The sequence below is a fragment of the Empidonax traillii genome, unplaced genomic scaffold (genome assembly GCF_003031625.1).
Source record: "Empidonax traillii isolate 1590-97213 ecotype Southwest subspecies unplaced genomic scaffold, ASM303162v1 scaffold739:size655085, whole genome shotgun sequence".
NCBI lineage: Eukaryota > Metazoa > Chordata > Aves > Passeriformes > Tyrannidae > Empidonax > Empidonax traillii.
The window spans coordinates 10,836-37,834 of NW_020955932.1; the positions used below are offsets into that span (position 1 = coordinate 10,836).

The following is a 26,999-nucleotide window of genomic DNA, read 5'->3' on the forward strand; positions in this document are numbered from 1 at the left end:
CGACCACTTTGGCCAAAACCACACAGAAAAAAAAAAAAATCTACCTTCCCCCCTTGCCTTGGGGAGAGGATAATAAAAGAGTTCTGTTTCTTGCAAAGAGAAGCCATTAGCATATCAGTAGGACAGTCATTAAGGTCTAAGCTGAGCAAATACCAAAACCTGAAAAACTCACCCCCAGCCAAGTGGTTGGTGTGAAAAAATTCACCAGAAGCTAGTGAAAAAGAAAAAGAAACTATAACAGATGGTACCATTACACTAGGGCTATGATTCAGGTAAATGGTTTACCAAGGTTACAAAGGATAACTGCTTATCCTTTGATGTGCACCTTGGTCAGGCTGCTGTTGTTTCTGGTTGTTCCCACCCTTACCATGCAAGAGCACCTGGTACAACCAGGGAGTGCCTCACAGCCCAATTGGTATGGTCAATGGATGCTTCACTTCTCAGCTGGTTTGGTTGAAGCTTAACAGGAACTTCTGAGATAATAGAGCAGAGCAAAGGATGGAAGGATGGTGGAGATGTACCACCACAACCCTACATTGCCCTACTTTGGACATGTTCCAGCACCTCAATGTCTTTCTTGTAGCGAGAGACCCAAATCTGAACACAGGACATTCCACTGAGTTTCCTGCCCCTTCTTCCAAAGGTACTAAACTCCTTTTTTTCCTGTGTTCCAACAAATCGGAACAGGTCCTTAAGGGAACCAACTAGGAAAGATGCCCTCCTTGATCTGCTCCTTGTCACCAGAGACGATCTCATGATGGTGTGATTCTTGGGGATGGTCCTGTGCAAGGCTAAGAGTTGGACTTGATGATCCCTGTAGGTCCCTTCCAACTAAGCATATTCTGTGATGCTCTGATTCTTTGAAAATGTCACTGTTCAGCCAGGTTGGCCTTCTTCCCTGCTGTCTCATCTTTCAGCACATAGGGACAGCCTCTTCCTGAACCTTGAAGATTTCTTTCTTGAAAAGTGTCCAGCGTTCCTGGACCCCTTTGCCCTTCAGGTCCACTGCCCAAGGGACTGTCTCAACCAGTCTCCTAAACAGGCCAAAGTCTGCCCTCTGGAAGTCCAAAGGAGCGGTTCTGCTAGCACTCCTCCTTCTCTAAGAATTGAAATCTCTTTCATCATGTCATTGCTGTGCCCAAGACTGCCTCCAATCATCACATCACCCACCAGTCCTTCTGTGTTCACAAACAACAGGTCCAGCAGGGCACCTTTCCTAGTTGGTTCACTCACCAGCTATGTCAGGAAGTTATTATCTTACACATACTCCTGGAACCTTCTGGACTGTTTTCTTTCTCCTGTGTTGTATTTCCAGCAGATATCTGGCAAGTTGAAATCCCCCACGAGAACAAGGGCCAGTGATCATTAGACCTCCCAGCTTCTTATAGAATATTTCATCTGCCTCCTCATCCTGGTTAGGTGGTCTATAACAGACTCCCATCAGGATATCTGCATTTTTTGCCTTCCCTCTGATTCATACCCATAAACACTGGAGCCTTTCATTACCAGTGGCAAGCTCTAGACAGGCAAAACACTCTCGAAGGTGAAGGGCTTCATCACTGCCTACCTAAAAAGTCAATAATGGATAATAATCTGAGGGCTGTACCAGGGTAGGAAGCTTTCTCTTCACATCTTGAACCTGGGCCCCAGGGAGGCAGCAGACTTCCCTAAGGAGTGGGTCCAATCTGCATATGGTGCCTTCTGTTCCCTTCAGAAGGGAGTGTCCTATGACAATGATCCATCTCTTTTTTTCTTTATGTAGAGCTGTTGTCATGGTTGTTATTTATCTTTCTTGCAATAAAGCAGCTAGTAGATTCCAGGGAAGGAGAGAGGGTGTGTGGTGAGAAGGGACTTGTCTATTAACTCTGCTCATTTTGGTGAAGCCATTAAGAAGAAACCGTTGTGAGGAACTGGACTTTTTAAATTGTCTTACAACATTGCTACTGAAGAGAGCTGTGCAAGCCTTCTTCCAGGGGATTGAAGATAAGGCTGAAGGGAGGAGGCCATAGCCCACAAGCTGTTAGATTTGTGAGGCCCTAGGGGGTCTTATGTGTGTGATGCTTCTTTTAGGTGTGTGATGTTTATCTAAAGGAGACCAGTGGCACTCTCCTGGGGTGTGATGCTTATCTCCTATGAGCCAGACTGTGTCAAAAGTAACCTTTGTGCACACACCCATGACTGCCCTAGAGAATGACTGGGTTTTAGCTGCGGTGCCTCCCCTCCCCTTCCTCCCCCACCCAAGGCTAAATGACTTTGCAAAGACAAGGGTTTCCAGCCTCTGCAAAAGTGACCACCCCCCTCCCTTCAGGAGGTGGCACCAGGAGGGTTTCTCAGGGTATATAAACCCACCAAATTTTGATTCACAGGCTTCTGTCCCTCACCTCCCCCTGATGGACCAAGACACCAACTACAACAACAACCAAGTTTGATGGAAACCTTTGAGTGGTGACTATAATTGCCCTAGAGAATGCCTGGCTTTTAGCAGGGATGCCTCTGGGGTGGCCCCCTCCCCTCCAAGTCTAAATGACTTTGCAAAAACCAATACCTCCAGGCTCTGCAAAAGCAGTCGCCCCTCCCCCCCAGGAGGGTTTCTCAGGGTATATATACCCACTGAATTTTGTGTGGGCTTCTCCATCACTCCCCAACGGACTAAGACACCAATGACAACAACAACCAGGTTTGGCAGAGACCTTTGAATCTCTATAAAACTTTTTTCTTTTCTCTCTTTCTTTCTCTCTTTTCCCTTACATATTTCTTGGGTGGCTATATAGCAACCTAAATGGCTAAATACCTGTTTTGCTTTTCAATACCTTTATGCTTTATATTGCCATATTACTATAGATAATAACAACCAAAACAACTACATACCTATTTTACTTTGCAACCAAATTGTTCTAAAATAAATCCTATATATATATATATCTGCAAACACTGATAATCTAGTATCATTTTACTTTAATTTACTCCAAGGGATTTAATAATAAATCAGAAGATACTCCTGCCTGGTAGGGCAGGTCCATTTACAAGTTGACTTTGTAGAGAAAAGTGGGACCTGCTTACTGAATTTTTTTGCATGACTTCCATCTCATTACTATCTCTGCCAATTCTTCAGTAATTGAGAGTTTCTCAGATCGTGTTTTATAGTCTTCTCAATGAGAAAAGAATACATTGTTGCAATAGTGAGGTGAAGTTTTGGGGGGTAAGCTGACCTCTATTAAATAAAATTTAAATTACTAATCTGATCATTATATCTGTGTGTGTTTCAGTACTAAGCATGAGTATTTGTCTCTTACCAAGTTGTAAATAAAACACCCTCAAAGACAAATGTTAGGCAACTGTAATGGACAAAATACAGAAACTTTGTGTTAAAAAGATCTTTCTTCGATTAGAAGAAATCCTGCTCTAGGATCCTACTAACTACTCCAATTTGTCGTTAATGGGAAATTTAGACCACTTTAAGAACCACAGCCTAAAGTATTGGCAAAAGTGGTTTTATTGAAATATGATGTTATAAAAGTGTGACAAAGTTTGATAGCAAGGTTTGCTCTATTACTGTACTGCACAAAGGATTTAACAGTGATCAAAGTTACCAAGACAAAATCTTAGTGCTCTATATTATAATGTTATAAGCGATATCAGTCACTTACCAAAGAACTGCACTTGGGAAGAGATCTCTTGACCTCGAGGAGCAACCTTGAGAGGCATCCCAGCTCAAGGGAAGATCACTGCCATGGAGCCAGATGCTTAGCAGGGAGAGCTCAAAGAAGGCTCACTTAGCCTGTCATATTTATGGAATAAAGTGGTTGGCTTGTAGTCAAATTGCATACAATGGGAAAGGTATGCATGAGACTCCTTGTACCCACAATTTTCTTTGTTCCTTGATAAATGAGTTTTGGAAAAATCACTTGCTGCTCATGTGTTCATCGCATGATTGGTGTTCCAAGCTCATAAGCATTGATGCTCACTGGGTCACTCTGCCCCTTTGTGGGTTTTCAGAGAACATATTGGAACTAGATAAACTCTTGGCCTTTCTACAGCTCAGACTTTTATGTCCTTTGGAGCCTGTACCAAACTTCTCCTAGTTCAGTTAAGGGGTTGAGTGCATCTGTCACATAACTATAATGGGAAACCATAATAATAAATTTATTTAGATAGGGCACTTTTAACCAGTGCTCTCAACTTTTTTGTCCTGTGTAGTCTTAAAGATTTTTTTAAAGTTTTTATCTTCTTTATTGCTATGTTTAAGATTCTGCACATAATTTTTAGCTGTCCAGATATTTGGCTATGAAGAGGAAACAGAAAAAACATGAATCTCAAAATTAGGGCTATAGTTATAGAATTATATAATCACAAAATGATTTGGGTTGGAAGGAACCTTAAAACTCATCCAGTTTCAACCCTCCTGCCATGGGCAGGGACATCTTCCACTAAACCAGATTGCTCAGGGCCCCCGCAGCTTTTCTGGGCAACCTGTTGCAGTGCCTCACCACCCTCACAGTAAAGAATTTCTTCCTAATATCCAATCTAAACCTACCCTCTTTCAGTTTAAAACCATTCCCCCTTGTCCTATCACTACATGCCTTTGCAAAAAGTTCCTCTCCAGCCTTCTTGTAGGCCTCCTTTAAGTACTGGAAGGCTGCTCTAAGGTCTCCCTGGAGCCTTCTCTTCTTCAGGTTTAACAGACCCAACTCTCTCAGCCTATCTTCATAGGAAAGGTAGTCCAGCCCTTTGATCATCTTCCTGGACCTCCCCTGGACTCGCTCCAACAGGTCTCCATCTTTCTTGTGTTGGGGGCCCCAGACCTGGATGCAGTACACCAGTTGGGGTCTCACCAGAGGAGAGCAGAGGGGAAGAATCACCTCCCTCAACCTACTGGCCAAACTTCTTTTCATAAAATCATAGAATTGTTAAGGTTGGAAAAGAATTTTAAGATCATCAAGTCCAACTGTGGGTCTTAGACCTGGTCTTCTCCTACAGCTAGTGGTTCTTCATTTTTCCAATCCCTGTCCTTCACCTTCTGTACCCCGGGTGGTGTGGCTGGAGCACTTGTTTGTGAAGACCAAGGCAAAAAAGTTATTCAGTACCTCAGCCTTCTCCATGTCCTGGGTAACTAGTCTCCCACATACTTCCTGTCATGCTTTTACCTTTTTTATTTTTTTTACATAGCTCTTGTCCATTAAAAGAAGATAAGTTAAAAGCCTTGCACTACATTATAGATGCAATTTAGAATGAGAAGAGGAAATAAATCAAAAAATTTTCATGTGGTTATAATAACATAGGAAATTAAATTGCATTTAGACAGAGTGGACTAGTATTTTAATTTTTTCAGTATGAAAGAGTGAAAATATTTAATGATCCACTGTACATGTATGATTTTGCAGTGTTTGACCATTGGCAGAGAAATTGTGGTTTTCAGTTGCCACCTAAATTTTTATTTATATTATTTAGTATTTTCAGAATATATTAATAGTTGTTAAAATATCTTAGGGTTTAACCTTCATTTGAGATTAAATTTAACCTAATGTTTATCTTTGATTTTATTTCTTAAAGGCCCTATTGAATTTGAGGAATGTTACACATCCAATGCAGTTGAAGGTGAGTTGCTGTAACGTAGTTATTTACCTAAGAATCCTGTGTATAGGACCTGAACCTAAGGAGACAAGAATATTCACATTTTAATTTCTATATTCCAATAGACCAAAAAGCTATTTTTCTTTTGAGAAACAAACTTCTATGGAAATGAAACCTAAAATACTTTATGCAGGTAGTTTTAGATTAGCTATGAGGAAGTAATTCTTTACTGTGAGAATGGTCAGGTACTGAAACAGGTTGCCCAGGAAAGCTGTGGCTGCCCCATCCCTAGAAGTGTTCAAGGACATGTTGGATGGGGCTTGGTACAACCTGGTCTAGTGGAAGGTGTCCCTGCCCATGGCAGCAGGGTTGGAACTAGATGATCTTTAAGGTCCCTTCCAACCCAAACCATTCTGGGATTCTGTGATAAGCCTTTTGACTGAAGCAAAGGCAATACATGTTAAGAAACTGCTCTCACATTCCATTTGTCATTGTTTTGGTCTGGATAAAGCACAAAAAGGAACTAAATCCCAGACTAGCATTTAAAAATAGTTTTGAAGCTATTTCTGTCTCTATTAAACTATAAGATATGACTGAGTTTATAGCTACCTGATTTGTGAGAAGTTTTGAGTTATTTCACCCTGAAAATTTCTAAAAGTGAAGAGATTCCTTATGTGCTGTGTAATGTATTTCTGTAAATGGGAATACTGAGGTTTTTCTTAATTATGTGCTCAAATTGTCAGTTGTTAAATTATAGAAATGAAATTATTTCCACCATTTTGCCTAAAGTCTTGCTGTAGGTAGTATCTTACATCAAAATAAAACTATAGACTAGTTGGATCAGATGCTTGCACTTGGTCATTTTGTTTCAAGTTTGGCAGTCTACTTTGATTCAGCAAAAAATGGGGAGAGAATCAGACATGGCAATAAGTCTGATGGAATATTTAAATATATTTTAATTGTAGTGCATTAAATGGGTATGAAAGCAAACTTTTTTCTTTACTGAAGCTATATATATCCAGTGCTAAAACCAGGGAAGAAAAGACAAAGAGAAGGCATGGTTCTAGACTCAGAGGGAGCCAGCATTATTGCTGGCTACAGCATTGGGAAATCATGAAGTCAGCATCAGCTGGGAAGCCAAGAGATGTTAGTTTTTACAGGACCAAGATGCTGATTTTTAGGAGAGACAAAGGCTTGCAGGTATCAGGAACATGGAGGGAAATAAGAACAGGGTATTGAACTGCAGTAGCTGAGTTCAGTTTTTGACCCAAGCACATTGACTATTCAGAATTGGCTGGATCAATAGCTCCTGTTGAGTTTCTGTCAGCAGAGTCCCTTTCCTCAAATCTGGCAGTGCACCCATCTTCTATAAAATAAGTGATAGTCTAGCATACCCAGTTTGGAGAGTTGGATGTAAAACAGAGATTACTTTTATAAAGGTTTATGTTATTATTGTGTTGTGTGAACCTTTTTTTTTTTTTTTTTTATGAAGCTGATGCATTTTAACTTTGGTAGACAACCCAACCCCACACAGTTGCTTGCTGTCTCTCCTCCAGTGGGATTGGGGAGAGAATTGGAAGGGTAAAAGTGAGAAAACTTGTGGGTTGAGATCAAGATAGTTTAATAGGGAAAGCAAAAGCCATGTGCTCAAGCAAAGCAAACCAAGGAATTAATTCACCACTTCCCATGGGCAGGAAGATGTTCAGCCATCTCCAGGAAAGCAGAGCCCCATCATGCATAACAGTGAGGAGACAAACACCATCACTCTGAACGTTCCCCCTACCTCCTCCTTCCCCCAGCTTTATTTACCAAGTATGATGTCATATGGTCTGAAATATCTCTTTGGTCAGTTGGGGTCAGCTGTCCCCACTGTGTGTCCTCCCATCTTCTTGTGCACTCCCAGTCTACTCACTGGTGAGGTGGTGTGAGTAGCAGAAAAGGCCTTAACTCTGTGTCAGCACTGCTCAGCAATAACGAAAACATCCCTGTGTTATCAACATTGTTCTCAGCGCTAATCCAAAGCACAGCCCCATACAAGCTACTGTAAAGAAAATAACTGCTCCATCCCAAACTGGTACATTATGTTACTGAACAACATATTGGAATAATGTTCCCTTAGTTTATTCTTCTGTTCATTTAGTTTAGCTCCATACCTACCTCCACTGTTAGATTTTTGTATCACCTGTCACGGCAGCTTTTAAAAGGTATTGGCATTGGTATGCACCAGTGTCTGACATATTGACCTATATACTAATTTCTTTGATCTTTAAATGCAAAGTGTTTGTTTCACAGGGATAAAACCACGAAAGAGGAAGCCTTTTGGTTTTTCAGGAATAATGAAAAAAGAAAAAGATATCGAGTCTATGTAAGTATATTCCCAGCTTGAAACCTTGTCTTATATGAAAACTAGCTGATGTGGAAAAAAAAAATGAGTTTATTACAGAAGTTTAGAGTAGTACCATGAATATTAAAACATTGCAGCTATTTCAAAAGTTTCTAATTAAAATTTTAAAGAAATAATATAAATGTTTTCATAGTAATCTACTCATGTTTAATTCTTTCCTCTGCAGAGGTAAGTAGTTCTCCCTTGTTCTACATTTGAACATGGTAGATAATGTGATTCTCATGTGTACTCCTAACAAAGTAGTAGCTCTGTACGTGGAAAAAGTATTGTATGTCTGTGTTTGCAGAATTGAAGCTCCATTTATTTGTTAGAAAAACTTGTGTACTGTATAGAAAGATAGAGAAAATGTTCAAATTTTTTTCAGTAAATCATGTGCACACTGATTTCTGAAAGACCATCATTCTAACTCATGATTGATGTCCCACCATGACAAGTTGACACTGGGTGGATGCCAGGTGTCCACCAAAACCACTCTGGCACTCCCCTCCTCACCTAGACTGGGGAGAGAAAATATAATGAAAGGTTCATGAGTTGACATAAGGACAGGGAGAGATCACTCACCAATTACCATCATGGGCAAAACAGGCTCAACTGGGGAAATTATTGAATTTATTACCAATCTAATCAGAGTAGGATAATGAATATAAACCAAATCTTAAAACACTCTCCCCTCACCCCTCCTTTCTTCCTGGGCTTAATTTCACTCCCTATTTTCTCTACTTCTTCCCCACAGTGGCACAGGGGGATGGAGAATGGGGGTTGCAGTCAGTTCATAGAAATCATAGAATCATAGAATATTGTGAGTTGGAAGGGACCCACAAGGATCATTGAAGTCCAACTCCTGGCCCTGCACTGGAAAGCCCCAAGAATCACATAATGTGCTCAAGAGAGTTGTCCAAACACTTCTTGAACTCTTGCAAGCTTGGTGCTGTGACCACTTCCCTGGGGAGCCTGTTCCAGTGTCCAACCACCCTCTGAGTGAAGAACCTTTTCCTAATATCCAACCTAAATTTCCCCTGACATAGCTTCAGACCATTTCCTTAGGTCCTGTCACTGCTCACCACAGAAGATATCAGTGCCTGCCCCTCCACTTCTCCTCATGAGGAAGTTGTAGACTGCAATGAAGTCTCCCCTCAGTCTCCTCCAGGCTGAACAGACCAAGTGATCTCAGCCACTTCTCATATGGCTTCCCCTCAAGGCCCATCACCATCTTCATTGCCCTCCTTTGAACGCTCTCTAATAGTTTTATATCTTTCTTATATTGCGGTGACCAAAACTGCACACAGTATTCAAGGTGAGGCCTCACCAGTGCAGAGTAAAGAAGGACAATCATCTACCTCAACCGGTTTGCGATGCTTTGCCTGATGCACCCCAGGACACGCTTGGCCCCCCTGGCTGCCAGGGCACACTGCTGACTCATATTCAACTTGCTGTCAACCAAGACCCCCAGGTCCCTTTCCGTAGCACTGCTCTCTAGCCTCTCATTCCCCAGTCTGTCCTATATCCAGGGTTGCCCCATCCCAGGTGCAGAATTTGTCACTTTCCCCTGTTGAACTTCATATGGTTGGTTATTGCCCAGTTGTCTCAGATTGGTTTCCAGTCCAGTGCCTGGACCACAGTAAAAAACCTTCCCCCTCTCTCTCCCTCTCTTTAGACAGACCAAAAAGACTATATAAAACCAAAAGAACTGAAAACAAATAATATATATTTATATATTTTTTGGAATTATATGCAGTTAAGATATTATTTTCAGGGAACCCCCAAAAGGGAAAAAGAAAGGGAAAGAGAAAAAAGGGAAAAGGGAAAAAGGGACAAAACCAGATACTTTCCTCAAGATAGAGAACTGCATCAGCAACTGCCTGAACTATCTGCTTCTCAAGGCCAACCAGGCCCACTAGACCTCACTCCTTCACCTGGGCAGAATGATAGCAGAGAACCTTTGCTTTCAGTCCGCCAGAAGAAAAAGAGCAAGAGCTTCCTCTCCCTTCTTCTTTATACCCTTGCTTATGTAAAAATCGTATGGAATACTGGGAATATGGTCTTGGTTCCTTGGTTACAACCTGGTTACCAAGGAAGGCCTAGACTCCAAACCTCATCAGTCCTCTCATTTTTCAAGGTCTCTCTGCAGAGCCTCTCTGCTTTCAAGCAGAGCTCCTCCCAATTTAGTCATCATCATCGTGGCTAGGCTTTGCAAATGAAGATTTGGAAAGGACTTGACCCACGCTTGCTGCAAGCGAGCTGATGGCTAAAAAGGCCAATGCGAGATAGACAATCTGGTTGCAGAAGGCACAGCAGAAAGTCTCCTTAGGCGGTATCGTCAAGACACGTTTTTTTTCTGTGTTGTCTTTTCTCCTCAAGAACAATTTTGCATGTGTTCTCAAAAGCAGCAGCAGCGTTATAGATAGTGTGTCTCCATGTTTCCCAATTGGAGGCCAGAGTAGACCAATGGTGATGATCAATATGGCCAAGGCTGAGGAATTGTTTCAGGGAGTCCTTGTATCTCCTCTTCGGGGCTCCTCTCTTTCGGTAGCCAGTGGCAAGTTCCCCACAGAGCACAATCTTAGGGAGGCAGCAGTCCTGCATCCTGGAGATGTGCCCTGCCCAGTGCAACTGTGTTCTCAGCAGCATGGCCTCAATGCTTGTGACTGCTGCCTGTTCAAGGACAGACGTGTTGGTCACATAATCCATCCAGTGGATGTTTAGGATTGTACGGAGGCAGTGCTGATGGAAGCGTTCTAAGAGACGCAAGTGGTGGCAGTAAATGACCCATGATTCAGATCCATATAAAAGAGTAGACAGTACAATGGCTCTGTAAACACTGATCTTAGTACTTTTCTTCAGGTGTTTGTTTTGCCACACTCTTTTATGGAGTTTACCGAAAGCTCTGTATGCCTTTGCTAACCTGTTGTCTATTTCAGCATCAATCTTACCATCCGAGGAGATGAAGCTTCCTAGGTAATTAAACTGCTGGACTGATTTAAGCTCTGTTTCATCAATGATGATATGGGGATGGTGGAAGACTTCCTGAGGTGCAGGTTGATAAAAAACTTCTGTCTTCTTCAAGCTGACTTCCAGCCCAAAAAACTCAGCAGCCTCTGCAAAGCAGGATGTTAAACGTTGTAGAGCTACTTCTGTGTGGGCGATGAGGGAGGCATCATCAGCGTAAAGCAGTTCACAGATAAGATGGTTTAAGGTCTTAGTGTGGGCCTTCAGTGGCCTTAGGTTGAATAGGTTTCCATCGGTACAATATCAGATGTAGATACTGTTTTCTTCATTTAGGTCTACCGTTTCCCTTTGGAGCATCATGTTGAAAAAGATTGTGAATAGTGTTGGTGCAAGAACACAGCCTTGCTTCACATCATTGGTTATTGGAAAGGGCTCAGAAAGTGCATCGCCACATCTGACTTGGCCACGTTGATCCTCATGAAGCAAAATGATCATTTTGAGGAACTTGGAAGGACATCCTAAACGTTCCAAAATCTGCCACAGACCTTTTCTGCTCACAGTATTGAAAACTTTGGTGAGATCAACAAAAGTTACATAGAGACCTTTGTTCTGTTCCCTACACTTCTCTTGCAGTTGTCTGAGAACAAATACCATGTCTGTGGTACCCCTATTGGCTCTGAAACCACATTGGCTTTCAGGTAGAACTTCTGCTATAGCAGGTATTAATCTGTTCAAAAGAATTCTTGCAAGGATTTTACCAGCAATGGAGAGCAAAGTAATACCTTGGTAATTTGAGCAGTCTGATTTATCTCCTTTCTTCTTGCACAAGGTGATGATGACTGCATCAGGAAGATCTGATGGTAATTTGCCTCGTTCCCAACAGTGCACCACGAACTTGCGAAATTTAGCATGGAGTGCTTGGCCACCATGCTTCCAGACTTCAGGTGGAATTCCATCAACCTGTCCCAGTTTAAATGAGACAAGTAACCCCTTCAGAAACAAAACTGATAAACTGGCAAAAAGCGAAGTAAACAGTTCAACTTTTGCACCTTTTGGTGCAATTCCAACCACAGTCAGCAGGGGGCGCCGTCGGATCACCGGAGATGCAGAACTTGTAATGTCTGAAACCCAGTACGTGGGTACATCGGAGAAAAAACCCAATCCAACCAAAAAGGAACCTTCTTTCCCTTCCTGCACACTGAGAAAGGGAAGAGGGAGAGGGGAAAAGGGATGTCGTGGTTTTGCTCTGGGTCAATTTGCTTTCACACCCCACACACAATTACTACTAGTTGAGGGAAGGTTTATGCAGACAAAAGAGGCAAGATTTGAGGAAAATAATATGAGCATTTATTACTAACAAAATAAAAACTACTAAAGAATTATATCTACAATAATTCTACTTAGGTAAAAGTGCTATGTATTTACAGAAATACTCCTCTCCCCTTTATACCAGTCCAAGGAGGAGAAGTAGTTTCATTCTCCATTCTTGGAGTTCCAGCTCTCTCTCTCTATTAACTCTGCAGCACTCTCGTCGCAGTTGGAACTTTTCATCTCTTGCTCTCGCTCTGTGTTGGCCTCCAGGGCTGGGCCTACCCCCCTCCTGGGCTAAGACTGAAGGTTGGGGGTTACCCAGGTCCTGAAGGGTCTTCCTTCCATAGGCTTGCAAGGGGACACTTGCTTACTATGGATCTTCTTCCACAGAGTTACAGGGGATAATGGCTTAAGAGTTCACCCCTGTTTCCCTATGGAGGTCCCTCCCCATGGGAGAACAGTCCTTGATAGACTTCTCGGCATGGGTCTAGCACGGATCCCACACACACACAGATCCCAACATCTCACCTGGGCCGCCTTGCTCCAGTGTGAGGTTTTCTCAGTCACAAATTCTCAGCAGCAGTATGGATCCACACACACACGAATCCCAAGCTTACCCTAACCATTCTGCTCCAGCGTAAGCTTCATTCCCCTCAGGGTCATATTCAGAGTTACAAATCTTCAACAGGTCTCTGCCTTATCTCAGTCTTTCTCACAAAGTCTCGATTCTCTTCGGTACATCCACAATCTCTTCTGTGAGCTGCATGGGGGGTCTCCTCACACCAACAAACTTTTACAGGTGGCAGGGATTACTTTTCAGTCCTTTTCCTGCTAAACGGAGAGAGCAAAAAGGGGGGAAGAAGAAGCAAGCCTCCCCCTTCACACTTTACTTCTCTTGCTGCAGCTTCAGCTGCCAGTTTTGACCTTGAAGGCTTTGTTATCTCTCGGCTGGAATTCTTCCACAGCAGTTTCTTGTCCAAGTAGTTAGCCTTTTAAACTTTTATTTCTTCACTCTCTTACCAGAGAGAAAGGGAGGTTTCAGCGCTACACTTGCCTCTCCCCCCCCCTCGGCCCAAGCCGAGGGAGGAGGGGGCCATGGCTGCTGCTCCTAATTTCAACTGCGCAACAAGTCTTCTCTTCCGTTTTCTTAAAGATGTAATTAGTAAAGGCATCACTGAACTTTTGATTGGCCTTTTTGTCCGGAAATCACCTGGACAAAACCATCCTCAGCCCCAGGGATGGGCTGGTGGGCAAGACCATGGCAAGGGACCAGACAATTTCACTTACTCCGGCTGGTCAAGAAAACTGCTTTGCCTAGTCCTTTCCCTTTCTCTCTCTTGGCAGGGTTCTGTCCTCCGGGAAAAACGATGCAAGCGAAAAAAAAAAAAAAAAACAAAGGAAAAAGAAAAACCTCCAGGGCAGGAAACAGAAACAAAAGCTCTTATCTGGGAAGGGGAAAAAAAATTCAGGCGAGGCTCCTCACAGGCAGGCTCCGCTGAGGGCTGAGAGCTGAGACCACATGCAGCCCCACCTCCCAACCTCCTTCCAGCCACACAGTAGCCCCCCCCCAACTCCTCCCACTTCGTTGCCCAGGAGACAAGAGAAAAAAAGTGCAAGTCCTCATCTGCCTTGTCTCCTAGGAGACTAATGTCCGGCCATCATCCATGAAGCTAGCTCTTTTGTAATCTGAAGTGCTTATCTTGACATCCAGGGGGGAAGGGAGAAAATTCTTCACCTGGGAGAGCTAGCTAAAACCACAACATAACCCCAACTGCCTTGCCAGTTTTCACCTGCTGTATGGCTTTAAGAGCTTCTCCCATAGTGGGGGCAGTATCCAATCCAGTTTTTACTGGTTGTTGTGAAATGTACTGGATTGCTGAGCTTTTAACTACATGGTTGATAGTCTACTACTGAAGAGAGTCTGAAAGTGTTCAGACCATAGATTCAAAATGGAAACTTTATCTGTGAGAAGCGTTTGGCCATCACTGAGTAAAGGGCTTTGAACCTGCTTTGTAGGACCATAAGTTGTTTTCAGAGCCCCATAGAATCCTCTGTAATCACCCGTCAGCGCATAATTGAATCTTTTCTGCTAGATTGTTCCACCACTTGTTCTGGATGTCTCAAAGTTTCTGTTGGAGCTTACTGCACACTAGATGAAAGGCTGCATTCCTTACATAGCAAGATGGTTGAGTAAGGTGTGCTTGGTGAGCAGTTCTCTTCTTTCTCAACAATTCCTGGATCTCATGATTGTTTTCATCAAACCAGACCTTGTTTTTCTTGAAGGAGAACCCTAGGGATTCTTCAGAGGACTGCAGGATGTTATTTTTAATAAGTTGCCAAAGCGCTTCGGGAGAGATCTGTGGAATGAACTTCGAGTCTGGATTGAAGATTTGCCTGGACACTGTCTCTCACTGTAGCTGTTTGAAGGTTGTTAACTTGAAGTCTCCTCCTTGGAATGCCACCCCTTTTAAGTTTGAACCTAAAGTGGAAGTTAAGTTTACAATGCACAAGTCGATGATCTGTTTGGCATTCTGCACTAGGCATCACGCGAGTGTGATGACCATCACAAACATTTCTCTGTCGCACCAAGACATAGTCAGTGAGGTGCCAATGCTTGGATCAAGGATGCATCCAGGTTGTCTTCAAACTATATTTCTGCTGAAAGATAGTGTTGGTGATGGTGAGATGCTGCTCAGCACAGAATTCTAGCAGAAGGCAACCATTTTCATTGCAGTTCTCAACACCCTGCTTGCCTAGTACTCCTTTCCAGGCTTCAGGGTTCTTTCCTACTCTGGTGTTAAAATCACCAAGGATAATGATCTTATCATCTGCAGGAATTTTTTGGATAAGGCGGTGTAGAATTTATCTTTGTCGGCAGGGTCAGCTTGGAGGGTTGGGGCAGATATACTAAAGCGAACAACATGTTGCTTGTTGTGTAGTGGGAGGCATAAGGAGATAATACCATCGGAATGACCTGTCGGCAAGTTTTCAAGTTTAGAGGCAATAGAGTTTTTGATCATGAAGTCAACTCTTGAGAGATGACTTTCAGTTCTGGGTTTACCTGACCAGTAGAGTGTATAACCAGCACCATGTTCCTTAAGGCTGCCTTCCTCATGGAGACGAACTTCACTGAGAGCAGCAATTTCCATGTTGAGTGGTGACAGTTCGTGGGCAATTAGAGCAGTGTGATGCTCAGGACTTCCACTATCCGCAGTACCAAGCATGGTTCTGATGTTCCAGCATGCGAGTGTCAATTCGGACACACCTTTGAAGGCAAGTGTATGCCTTTGACTCTTAATCTTTGTTTGACCTGTTGGTCACAGTTAACCCACCAGGTGAAGGGTGGAGATGAGCTTTGGTTAGGCCTCCTTTTCTAGACCCCTCTCCGTGTGGAGCAAGCAGTGCTCTCCTTGAAAAAGGCTGCTTGGTCATTCAGGATGCTGCTGAACAAGGCTGTCATCTCCGGGGTCAGTCTCAGGTGACCAATGTCCTGAACTGCCTGCATGCAGGGTTAGGACTGCAGCTTCCAATGCACCTTTATCACCTGCTGTTTCATCCCTCGCCTGTTGCTGCAGGGCTTTAAAAGTGTGGGTATAACCCTTGAGCCTGCACAGTGGATTTTTTAGGTGAGGCTCAGAATGCACAGAACTGGTCCCACCCTTTACTCCTGGGGCCCATCTGCCAGGGCCTAGCAAGCTTGGACGGTGACAGCGAGGTCCTCAGGATGTAGGTTTAATTAGAGTATCCTTCTCTTGGATGGATGGCCTTACAGGTTAAGCGAGCTCCATCTGCCTGGGTTTGAAATTAGAGTTGTCCTTCTCCTAGGATGACTGCTGGAAGGCTAGTGAGCCCATCCTGCCCATGGACACATTTTATCTGACCCTTCAGTGTTGGTCTGTCTGGCTTGGGAGACCCTACCAGAGGCAAATACCACCACCAGCACAACTCGCAACCTCATAAGGGCATACAGGCTTCTCCCGCACTAAAATGATTTGGACAAGCCCCTCTCCCTACTTTTCCCCCACAGCTTCCTGCACTCTAACCCAGGGACATTTCCTTGCCCTAAACACCCTTCCAAGATGCTATCATTCCAAAACAAACCCTTCCTGGGCAGAAGTCGCAGGCAAGCCAAGCCCATCAGATCCCACCCTCACTGCAACAATGCCGGAACAGAAGCAATCCCAATATACCCCTGGGCTGGGCGGGCACACATGTAAGGGATCCCTGCATCCACCTGGGGCTCGGGCACCTCCAACAGCCCCAGCCCAACCTAAAAGCCCCCAACCCCCAGAAAAACCCACTCCCCACCCTAACCTTACTCCCCCCCCCACCGTGTCACCACAGGCCCCCCCCTTGCACTGCCCACCCACAGCCCTCCAAACGGGACTACCCCATCCACCCTCCAGCAGGTCCAGGAATCCCATAGGCCCACCTTGCCCCCTCACAGCTCCTGCGTAGCCCAACCCATTCTGGCCTAGCCTGGCGACCTGGCGACTATCCTCTACGGCAGGCGGCCATCCGCCATCTGCTCGCCCCTTTCTGCCTCGCCGACTCAAGGTAGAAGCAGCGCTGGTGCACTTGAACTCCATGGCGGCGGCTCCTCCAGGGCAGCAGCTGCACAGACTGGAGTGGCAGCGTCTCCTATGCATGCAGCATGGTGAAGGGCTGCGGGAGCGGGTCCCTATGTAGCTGCAGGAGTGCAGCAGCTGCCCGCCCACTCACCATCTCCCAATTTAGTGTCATCAACAAATTTACTTAGTTTACCTTTGAGTCCTGCATCCAAGTCATTTATGAAGATATTGAAGAGAACAGGCCCTAAAATGGAGCCCTGAAGAACCCTACTAGTGACCAGTTGGCCTGATGACACCCCATTTACTATAACCCTTTGTGCCTGACCTGTGAGTCAGTTGCTCACTCACTGCATGATGTGTTTATCCAGCTCTGTGGTTTGACATTTTGTCCAGAAGGATCCTGTGAGAGGCAGTATCAAAATCTTTACTGAAATCCCAAAAGATTACATCAATTGGTTTGCCTTGATCAACTAGATGGGTTACTTTGTTATAGAAGGAAATCAGGTTTGATAAGTGGGACTTTCCTCTCATGAAGCCATGCTGGCTGTGACTGATGATGGTGTTATCTTTCAGGTGCTTTTCAGTAGCTCCCAGAACAATCTTCATAATTTTACCATGCACTGAAGTGAGATTGACAGGCCTGTAGTTTCCAAGGTCCTCCTTCTTGCCCTTCTTGAAAAGTGGGATGTTAGCCAACTTCCAGTCCACTTGGACCTTTCTAGATCCCAAGACAGTTCAGAAATCTTTGAGAGAGGTCTCATGATGACATCAGTTAGCTCTTTGGGTAACCTGGGATGAATATCACCAGGCTACATAGACTTATAGCGATCCAGCTGGAGCAGCAGATCCTGCACAAGTTCAGGGTCACCTGGGAGTTGATCATTCTTGCAGTCATGGTCCTCCAGCTCAGGGCACTGGAACCCCCAGAGCCTATCATCTGTGTTGAAGACAGAAGCAGAGAAAGCATTAAACCTCTTTGCCTTGTCTCTGTCCCTGTTTGTGAGGTGACCATCCTCATCCTGTAATGGGTCAGTGTTATTTCTTCACTGCCTTTTGCTATTAACATATTTTAAAAACCCTCTTTTTATTGTCCCCCACAGTACTGACCAACTTCAACTCCAATTGAGCTTTGGCAGCACAAATTTTCTCCCTACAGTGGCAAGCAGCATCCCAATATTCCTCCCATATCACCTGACCTTGCTTCCACTGGGCATACATTTTCTTTTTTTTGCCTTAGCTCCAGAAGAAGATCCCTCTTCAGCCAAGCAGGCCTTCTGCCTTACCTGCTTGACTTCTGACATTTTGGAATTGCTGCTCCTGTGCGCCCTTAGGAGGTGGTGCTCAACATTGATGGATCCCAGCACCTTTAAAAGCAGTTTCCTAGGGGACCTTACTAATTCTCTGAGCAACCTGAAGTTGGCTCTCACTTTTGTGGTCCCTGCGGCCAAGACGTCAACCAGCCATCACTTCACTCATGAGATCCACTCTGTTAACAAGCAACAAATCAAGGAGGGCACCATTCCTAGTCAACTCCCTTAGTACCTCTACCATGAAGTTTTCATCCAGGTATTTTAGGAATCTTCTGGACCTGTTTTTACCAGTTATATGATATTCCCAGTTAACATCTGGCAAGTTGAAGTCTCCCATAAGGGCAAGGGAGGTTGATTCTGAGGTGTCCCTTGGTCCTCAAAGAATACTTCTTCAGAGTCATTATCCTGGCTGGGAGATCTATAGTAGACTCACATGATGACATCTTCATTATTTATTTGTGCCTTAATCCTTACCCAGAGGCTCTCAACTGTGCCATTGCCAACTGCAAGCTCCATACATTCCAGTCCCTCCAATACATACAATACCACCTTGCCTGCCCATCCCTCCTGCAGAGCCTGTAACTGTCCATCATGGTATACCAGTCATAGGACACATTCCACCAGGTTTCGCTTATGCCAATGATGCCATATCTCAGGGACTGGGCCAAGGCTTTGAGCTCCTCTTGCTTGTTCCTCATGCTGTGCACATTGGTACAGAAACATTTCAAGTATGGTTCATTGTAGCCAACACCTCATGGAGAAGACTGAAGAATCTTGCTGGCGCTCAGTCCCTCAAATTTTGGCATGCCATCCCATTGCTGATCACTGGCAAGCCTGGTTTTGTCCCTTTTCCCCTTTCAATCTTGTTTAAAGCTCTATCAATGAACCCTGCTAGCTCCTGTGTCAGTAGACCTGGTATTCTATAGACTATCCCATGGTCAAAAATCCCAACATCTTTCAAATAACACCAGCCTTGGAGCCACATGTTGATCTGATGGGTCGGTCTCTTCCTTTTGATATTCTTCCCTGCTACTGGAAGAATTGAGGAAAAGCTGCCTATGCTCCTCATCCTTTGTCCCAAGGCCCTGAAATCCCTTTTGATTGGACTTCTCTTTGTTATTTCATCATTGCCAACATGAAGAACCAATAGTGGATAATAATCAGAGGGCTGCACTACAACTAGGGAGTTTTCTAGTAGTGTCCCTTACCCAAGCCCCTGGGAGGCAGCAGACTTCCCTGTGAGTTGGGTCTGGTCTGCATATCAGGCCCTCTGCTCCCCTCAGAAGGGAGTCACCTATGATAACTACTCTTCTTTTTTTCTGAACAGATGAGGTCATGATGCAGGAGGTAGATTGTGTTGTCCCAGGTGGCCCCTCTATCCCAGAAGGACATTCATCCACTTCATCAGTTGACTGTCCTTCTAGTTCCAGGGCCTCATACCTGTTGTAAAAGGTGCCAGTCCTACTTGTCATCTCAAGTTTTCAGAAACAGGAGGAGCTGTCATCTGTGTACAGGCACTGACCAACTTCCAAACCTTCATGTTCAACAGACCATTAAATTACTGCTTGACAGGGTTCTGAGCCTACCTGCATCTCCACTGCAAGGGGAGGTTGAGACTCCTGAGACTGTAGCATCTCTGAGAACACCCTACCGATTTCTCTCTCATTCTTGTAAATGCTGCACAGACTGTTCACTTCCTTCTGTAGTTCCTTTACCCAGAGACACAACTTATAAAAAATAACACACCTTCTCCTCACAGAGATGCATCACGCACTCCCAGCAACCTGAGACCTGGAGAGCTGCATCTACCATCAGAAGGTCTGTCTGGGAGGAAGCCTCTGACATGGCTGGTGCAGTGACTCCTGCAGCTACAGGGGAATGAGCCCTGTGATGTGTCAAAACCATATCTGAGGGAGTGTATGCAAGTAAGATTGGGAATGGAAAGACCTCATTGTGCCCTTCTTCACCAACTACTGGGTCTGTTCACTGCCTCTGCTAGTTGCTCCCAGATGGTTGGACAGGAGACCTACCTGCTTGCTCTGCCTGCGCAAAGTGCCACACAAACTGCTGTCACATGCCCTGTTCATAGAGTTCCTGGTTGCTTGCACTTCCTACGTGCTCCTTATGAGAGAGTGGGAACAACCACTGGTCGTCACTGCTGTGACTGCCACCTAACAGTCACTGCTGGCTCCACCCATGCTGAATCAGCTGCTCTAGGGCAAGCTGCCAACTCCACATGGGTATTGGTGCTCTCTTGCAGTTCCCCTGGCTCTGGAAATATGCCCTGCTCACTTCAATCCCCTGCGCTACTGCAGGATGATCCTGTTTGCCTTGGTGAGTGATGTTTAATGGCAGTTCATCACATGTTGTTTCTGCAACTGCTTCCTCTTCAGGGGAGAACTTCTCATACTCTTCCCTTGCTCCAGCATGGGGTCTCTCCCATAGTGTTGACATATACTGATACTGTGTCTAGTAATGGTTATACACAGGGAAATACTATACACAATGTATTCTATTGTATATTGCTATACAGGTTCAGTCAAGGATTTCACTTCTTTTTCTAATCACTGCTTTGCATGATTTGGTTGTTTTAGTTTTTAACTACAACACTTAAATTCCCTTAGAGTCCCCATTTGCTGAAATATGCCACCTTATAATAGAAGCATGACCTAGTTTTTTAATCTTAAAAGAAAGATCATGCATCTAGTGATGTAAAAGCAGCTCCATCTATAACCTGATATCATCATTTTCCACTTCACTAGCATTTGCAGACTATTGAAATTTGCTTTGTATCTTGAGAATAGATTCTGTGAGCTGCTGTTAGTCATCTGAATGCTACTAGATCTACCATTACTTTTTGAGACGTAATAGCTCATTAATTTTGAAAATCTTTATTATGAATTGAATTGCTTCAATTGTAGTTTACCTCTCATCTTTCATATTTCTGAACTTTTATGGATTTCAGGTCATCTTGTTTGAGTACAGATGCTTTTTAAAAGCAGATGTCATAACATCTGTTTCTTATACCTTTTGAGAGAAATCTGTTTTCTCTTTTTTCTGTAAAGTAACTTTTAAAATAGCTGTTTCTATTGCTGTGAATTCAGATTATCCAGCAGAGGGAGATACGACGTAAGTCAATTAGAAACTTGGTCTAACTTGTTCTCTTTTGTGTGGGACCTTTCAGAGGTGTGGTGGGTTGACCTTGGCTGAACCCCAGGTGCCCACCCAGCCACTCTATCACTCCCCTTCCCAGTGGGACAGGGGAGAGAGTAAGTTGGAAAACAACTTGTGGGTTGGGATAAGGCAGTTTATTTAAAGTAAAAAGCAAAGTGAAGCTTGTGTGCGCAGAAGTGAAAGATAGCAGGGTTTATTCTCTATTTCACATGAACAGCGATGGTTGGTCACTCTTGAGAAGCAGGGCTTCGGTACCCGGACAATGAATGCCCGCCCTCCTGCTCCTTGCCTTAGCTTTTATATCTGAGCTGATGTCATATGGTATGGAATATCCCTTTGGTCAGTTTGGGTCAGCTGACCTACTTCGGTCCCCTCCCAGGATCTTGCCCTCAACTAAGGAAGGTATATTACAGTGTTGGTGCTGTGCTCAGCAGTAGCCAAAACACTGGTGTGTTATCAACACCCTTCTAGCTGCCAATGCAAAGTACAGCACTGTGAGGGCTACTGTGGGGAAATGAACTCCAGCTCAGTCAGACCCAATACAAGAGGAGATAAGATCCTTCATCTCACTGTTAATTTCTTAACAACCAGTACTGAATTACATATCAATGCTTCCATGTTAGCAAGTTTTCATATATGTTTTAAAAGACACTGTAGCTTTTACCTTTAATCCATTTAGCCTTTCAGGAAAGATGACTTAGTTAGCTACAAATTTGACTTTTTCAGTCTCTCTTTTTTTTTTTTTTAATAAATACACATTTAAGATGTTCGACTGTATAAAAACACTGTCATTCAGTTACACTGCCACTTATGGCTTTATTTGTCAGGATGCAGATTAGAGAGGACGTGTATTCTACTCAAGTATTTTGAAATACTATAAATGTAATTGCTTCTGCTTTTTGCATACATCAGTGAGAGAGATTCAGTGTCATTAATTTTTAAAAATATTATTTCTTAAATTCAAATTATAGCAGAAAAATGCAACACTTGAGAATAATGTGTTTGCAATTCCTGCCTTACTTCTGACAACTTTTTTTTAAGTGTTTCCAAAGAGGATATTCTATTTTTTTTTTCCAGCATCTTCTGGTGCTTGACTGCAAGTGTGCTTGACAAACTCAATCTAAGAATGAAATTCCAGAAGAGAGAAGCTCTGAATCCCTTTAAGAATAGTCTTCATTGCTTTAAGAACTGGTTATTGTCCAAAATGTTTTGCAATTGAGTGTGGACTATTTAATTAGGATTGGTGACTTTTATTATGCACATCATCCATAGAAACCTGATGCTTAAAGTATATTAATTCAAAGCGAAGTGTGATACTATCAACTTCTCTTGATTATTTTTTTTCACTATGATATGATTTGTGGTTTTCAGCATTTACTAAGAATTTTTCTTCTGCAATATTTTTAGCATAAACTTTCAGCTTCTTTTATTTAAATGCCATTCGGTTGAATGTGGGAACCTCATGAGATTTAAGCCAAGAGCAAGGTCCTGCACATGGGTCCTGCACATGGGTCAGGGCAACTCCAAGTATCAGTACAGGCTGGGGAATTAATTGATCCAGAGCAGCCCTGATAAGAAGGACTTGGGGGGGCTGGTGAATGAGAGGCTGGACAGGAGCTGGCAATGTGAGCTTGCAGCCCAGAAACCAAGAACATCCTGGGCTTCATCAAAAGCAGCATGGCCAGTAGGTCAAGGGATTCTGCCCCTCTACTCCACACTTGTGAGACCCCAACTAGAGTACTGCATCCAGCTCTGGAGTCCCCAGCACAGGAAGGAGCAAGTCCAGAGCAGGGCCATGAAGATTGTCAGAGGGATGGAACACCTTTCCTTTGAGGAAAGGCTGAGAGAATTGGTATTGTTAAGCCTGGAGAAGAGAAGGTTTCAGGCTGACATAATTGCAGCCTTTCAGTACCTGAAGGGAGCTTATAAAAAAGAGGGAGAGGGACTTTTTATATAGGCAGATAATGATAGGACCAGGGGTAATGGCTTTAACCTGAAAGATGGTCCGTTTAGATTGGATACTAGGAAGAAATTCTTTACTGTGGAGGTGGTAAGGACCTGGCAAAGGTTGCCCAGAGAAGCTGTGGATGCTCCATTCCTGGAAACGTTCAATATCAGGTTGGATGGGACTTGGAGCAACCCAATCTACTGTAAGGTGCCCCTGCCCATGGCAGAGGGGTTGGAACTAGATGGTCTTTAATGTCCCTTCCAACCCAAACCATTCTATGATTCTATGTTAACAAAAATTTTAAGGGTTTGAAAGGTAAATGGGGCAAGTGCAATGTTTCAAATTAATTGAAAATATTTAAGGAAGTACAAGAGCTGTATGACTGGAATAATTTGTGCATTTTATAATTGTTTTCTGTTTGTTTTTTTAATAGGATGTGTCCAGATACAGACTTAGTTGTAAGTAGACATTTCCATCACAAATGCATATGCTAACATTGTCAAGCACTACAATCTGATGTAACTTGACTTATATACAGGACAGAGGATTTAATATTTTGATAACATAGTTGAAGTGTTAATTTTGTTCAGAAAATAATCTTTAGCAGTATATACAAATATGCATCAGTAATACATTTATATTTCTTAACAATCTTAAGTTTTAAATAAGGTGTTTTTGCTGCAATTATTTGCTTCTCTGTTTTGCAAACTGATAGTTTAAATTGCTTGACTAATCAATTTCAAGTAAGAAAAAGGTTCAGAGAACCCAGCTTTACATCATCATGTTCCTCTGCTTACAACTGTCTCTTTGGAGAACCCTTCTAATAATAATGGGGTTCTGGGTGATTGCTTGCAATAGTGTGTAGGAATATACATTTTAAAATATGGCTTTAAATGCAATATCTCAGTGCATTTTATTCATGGTCTGTTTTTCATTGCTCTCAGTTTGATCTCTGATATGTCTTAGAATTTTATTTATTAAATTCAAATAAGTGACAGTTGCAAATGAAATTGATATGTTAATTTTTTTTTATTTTCTTAATTGAGCATTTTCTTTTTAATAAACATGCATGTTGTCTTGAATTATATGTAATAAAGATTGCAGGTCCCTATAGCTATAGTAGGGGTGAGGCTCAAGCAGCCATGACTGAAGGGAAAACCAGAGGGTGAGATCCAGCAGTACAGGGAGGTTCCTGAGTTCAGGAACCCATGCAGCAACCAGCCCCAAGACAGAAGCCCTCAGCAGCCAATCAGGTGAGCCGGGGGCAGTGCCAGGAGCAACCGAGGGAGGTTTAAAAGGCTCCAGGGAGTACGAGTGACCCGAAGCGGAGTGCAGCGAACAGGGGCATGGCACATCAGTGAGGGCATGGCAGGGCAGTTTGCACAGCAGTTTGCGCAGGCAGGGCTAGCAGGAAGGGCTTCTCTCTGACCATCTGAGAGCAGCCAATAGAGGCAGCAAACAGACTCAGTAGCTAGTGAGGAAGAACAAAGAGATCCTTTCATCTCCAGTCTTATTGACATACTAGTTTAAGCTTCCTCAGTTATGGTGTTGACACTCCGTAAAGCTTTATCTCTTGTAGCTGCAGGAGTCACTGAACCAGCCATGTCAGAGGTCTCCAGCCAGCCAGACCTGGTGATGGTAGATGCATCTCTCAAGGCACAGGTTGCCAGGAGTGCCTGATGCCTCTCCGTAAGACTGGGGCAGACAAACAGTTATTTTGCAGAAGGTGTGCTGTGTCACCAGGTGAAGAAGCTACAGGAAGAAGTGAACAGGCTACATAGTATTAGAGTGAATGAGCTAGACCAATTATTTTCAGAGATGCTACAGTCTCAAGACTCTGGGGAGTCTCAAACCTCCATTGTAGCGAAGCAGATGGACTCAAAACCCTGCAGGGTAATTAGTCAAAGGACTATTAGTCAAGGATCTGTTAAAGATGAAGGCTGGAAGCAGGTCACTGCATGTACCAGGAGGAAGGTTCCTCCTCCTTCTCAGAATTTGACAAGTAGGACTGGTACCTTCTGCAAGATGTATGAGGCTCTGGAACTAGAAGGTCAGACAACTGATGAGGTGGGCAAAAGTCCTTCTGGGATAGTGGGGCCTCCTAAAACAACACCTGTACCGCCCATCAAGACCTCCTCTGTTAATAGGATAGGAAGGGTAGTTGTAATAGGAGAATCCATTCTAAGAGGAACAGAGGGCCTGATATGCAGACTGGACCCAACTCACAGGGAAGTCTGTTGTCTCCCAGGGACTCCAGTAAAGGACATTACTGGAAAACTCTCCAGTCTAGTAAGACCCTCTGATTGCTATCTGTTATTGTTTGTTCAAACTGACAGCAATTGTTAAGTAAGATACTCAGGTATCCACAGAAATGCCAAGGCAGGGGAAAGAATTAAAAAAGTTTATTAAGAAGGCCAGAACATGAGAAACTCACAAACTACCTAACAGTATGGTTTACGCACCAGGCCTATGGAGAAAAAGGCAAGTTCCTGCCCTCTTAGGGCCTCTTTATCCTCTCTGTTTCTCCCCCACCTTCCCAAGGCCTCTGTACATGTCTGCCCTGGGCAACCTGAATTCATTTGGCCCTGCTCTGCAAGGGCTTGAACTGATGACCTCTGGAGATCCTTTCCAACCCATATTAGTCTGTGACCAGGAAGGCCAGGTAAGAACCTGCCCAAGATACATACAGTACCTCATGTCCAAGTACAAACATCAGCATGGAGGCTATCTCTCTCCTCTCACATATCAGAGGCTGAGAAATTCTCTTTGCCTTTGAGGAAGTTACCATTTAGGCAGAAAGCCTTCCTAGAGAAAACAGAGTTCCTAGCTTTCCTGATACAAATTCTTCCAAAAAGCAAACTACCCTTACAGTGATGAATTAACAAAGTCCAAGGGCAATTGAAAGTGACTTCAGGGCCCTGGTACAATTGGTAGAGGGATCAGAAGAACAAGTAGTGATTGCCTTAATTCTTCCAGTAACAAGGAATAATATTGATAGGAACAGGAAGATCCATCAGGTCAGTGCATGACTCTGAGGTTGGTGTAATTGGAAAAATGTTGGGTTCTTTGACCGTGGGATGATCTATTCAACACCTAGTCTACTGATACCTGACAGGATGCACCTATCTCAGAGGGGAAAAAGAGTTCTAGCACAGGGGCCAGCAGGGCTTGTTGACAGAGCTTTAGATTGGAAGGCGGAAAGGGACAAAACCAAGCTCTACAGTGATGAGCAATGGGATGGTGTGCCAGAACTTGAGGAAACAAGCACTTATGGGATCCCTCAATCTGCTTCATGAGGTGTTGCCTACAAAGTACCACACATGAAATGTTTCTACACTAATGCACTCAGCATGAGGAACAAACAAGCTTTGGCCCAGTCCCAGAGATTTGATATCAGTGGCATAAGTGAAACCTGGTGGGATGACCTCTGTGAGTGGAGTGTCCTGTTGGTTCTTCAGGAGGGATAGGCAGGGCAGAAGAGGCAGAGGGGTGGCACTGTATGTAATAGAAGGATTAGAAAGTCTGGAGCTCACAGTTGGTAATGGCAGTATTGATAGCCTGAGGGTAAGAATCAAGGGGCAAACAAATAATGTAGACATGATCATGGGAGTCTACTATATCCTCTTCTAGAAGGTCCCAGTTTAAATGTTTTTCGTTTTTCTTGTCTTTAAGAATTACATTCTGTTTCGTTTTTCAGTCTTGATATAACATGATTGTGATTTGGCTTCTTCCATTGCTTTTTGGATGCCAGATGGGACAGAGCA

The 26,999-nt window shown here is 43.7% G+C and overlaps 1 protein-coding gene across 1 annotated transcript in view; it reads left to right on the forward strand.

The window, feature by feature from the left end:
- Nucleotides 1-26,999, forward strand: part of LOC114066123 (F-BAR domain only protein 2-like) — a 72,359-nt gene that overhangs the window by 362 nt on the left and 44,998 nt on the right. The window contains exons 2-4 of the mRNA XM_027900562.1: nt 5,551-5,595; nt 7,864-7,936; nt 23,669-23,693. Of these exons, the coding sequence (XP_027756363.1) occupies nt 5,551-5,595; nt 7,864-7,936; nt 23,669-23,693 (143 nt within the window). The remainder of the gene's footprint in view (nt 1-5,550; nt 5,596-7,863; nt 7,937-23,668; nt 23,694-26,999) is intronic.